General features: G+C 32.7%; 1 protein-coding gene across 1 annotated transcript in view; it reads left to right on the top strand.

Moving 5' to 3' along the window:
• Positions 1 to 1,061: 1,061 nt before the first annotated feature.
• LOC106457187 (26S proteasome non-ATPase regulatory subunit 5-like) overlaps positions 1,062 to 1,835 on the top strand; it is a 25,861-nt gene continuing 25,087 nt past the window's right edge. Inside the window, exon 1 of the mRNA XM_013916581.2 lies at positions 1,062 to 1,520. Coding sequence (XP_013772035.1) covers positions 1,285 to 1,520 — 236 coding nt within the window. The 5' untranslated portion in view covers positions 1,062 to 1,284. The remainder of the gene's footprint in view (positions 1,521 to 1,835) is intronic.

The following is a 1,835-nucleotide window of genomic DNA, read 5'->3' as shown; positions in this document are numbered from 1 at the left end:
TTCGGAACGAAGTTACGGAAAGTTAATTAACGAACGGAGACGTAACAATACTAAAACTAATGTAAAATCAACTTACTTATACATAATAACCCAATAAGTGCCATAACAAACACAGATCCAAATACTTAACGAAAACACACTTTCTGTTTTGAAACAATTAACTAATTCACTATTCACCACTATATTCTAGTTGACTGGCTCACTCGTATTTAATAACTAGGCTTTGTTTTAGATTTTTTGTCAAGTATCAGCATCATTACATCAGCAACGATTCATAACTCCATCTAACAAACAAATTGCAACATTAAAGATATAGCTTAAACAGCCTCTCAGTGGCACAGCGATAAATCTGTATACTTATAACGCTAAAAACCGGGTTTCGATACCCGTAGTTGGTACAGTATAATAGCTCACTGTGTAGCTTTGTACTTAACTAGAAACAACCAACGCTTACAACAATATATACAATTTTTAAAGTGATAGAACAAAGAGAAGACAATTGGTCAACAGCACTCATCACCAACTTTTACGCTACTAACGTCTTATCGAATAGTGAGATTTGATCGTCGCTTGTCTTAGTGCACCCACAGTCCTAAAGTGGGAGTGACGTTTTACGTCAAAGAGACGAGAACCTGGACTTCTTGTTCTTGGATTCCCAGTCCATCAACTATTCACTAAGTTACGCTCGGATTAGAGTAATAAAAACTTAATTCGTTAGATTTCTCTATTAAATCTTTGTACAATGCTTTTTTTTATGTTATTATAAAACTTATAGGCTTGCATAAGATGATCGTAAATTACAATAACTGTCCACTTTAATATTATATATTATAGTTATAATGTTTCATCAAGATAAAACCCGAACTGGAAGAAAATGAAACTTTAATGTACATTATTGTAATATTAAATTATGATAATTTTAAAATTGTTACTAGTCTCACAAGATTTATTGTTACTTTATTTCTTACTTTCTCATGTGCTTACAAGTTAACTCGATTTTTTGTCTATTAGTATTGTTGATATTGAGGAATTCGGTTATCGGCTTTTTACGGGAAGCAGAAGCTGCGTTTGAACGTTAGTAATATGCAGTTTTGGTATACCGTGTAACTTGTTATGTTGCATGTAAGTTGCTCGTTGCTGTGAATAAGGAGGTACTCTTATCGTTGTTGCTGCTAAGGCCTTGCGAATTATTTTAACATAGTCAGTTAGCTGATACTGATAGGCAACCGGTATATATCATAACGCGTTTTAAAACAATATTTATTATTTCACTCCATTATTTATATGCCAGGTAGCGTAGAGACAGTGACTGTAACTGACATGACCACTGATCTTAAGGAAATATTGCAGTTGAAGTTACAAACTATAGCAGGTCGACCATACAATGAAACGGAACCGATTATTACAGAAATATTAACGCTGATGTCTGCATCGTCTTGTCATTCAAGCCTTAGACAACTTGGTGATGATCTTCCCTTGTCTTTGTTGTTTGATGTAGCATTTTCTATACCTAATCCCAGGTTAGTCACTGTTATTATCAATATTAATTTTCGGTTTGGTTTTTGGCTGTCCTTAGTTCAGAGTTACGAACCTTGTCATTAAGTTAGTGGACCACTAATCTGCTGACTGCAGACCTGATTTTTAAATTCTGTTTTTGCAAGATTTAAAATTTAAATTTTACTGTGAATTTTATCATCTTAAAGTGAAAGGCTATGGAAAGTAAAATTACGTAATACACTACACTCACACACGACACACACATATATATATATATATATATATATATATATATATACTATACAACTACTAACTAAACTTAAACTTAAATTTAAACT

The sequence above is a fragment of the Limulus polyphemus genome, unplaced genomic scaffold (genome assembly GCF_000517525.1).
Source record: "Limulus polyphemus unplaced genomic scaffold, Limulus_polyphemus-2.1.2 Scaffold301, whole genome shotgun sequence".
Classification (NCBI taxonomy): domain Eukaryota; kingdom Metazoa; phylum Arthropoda; class Merostomata; order Xiphosura; family Limulidae; genus Limulus; species Limulus polyphemus.
Note: the sequence above shows the minus strand (reverse complement) of the source record. Positions and strands in the feature narration are given on the sequence as shown.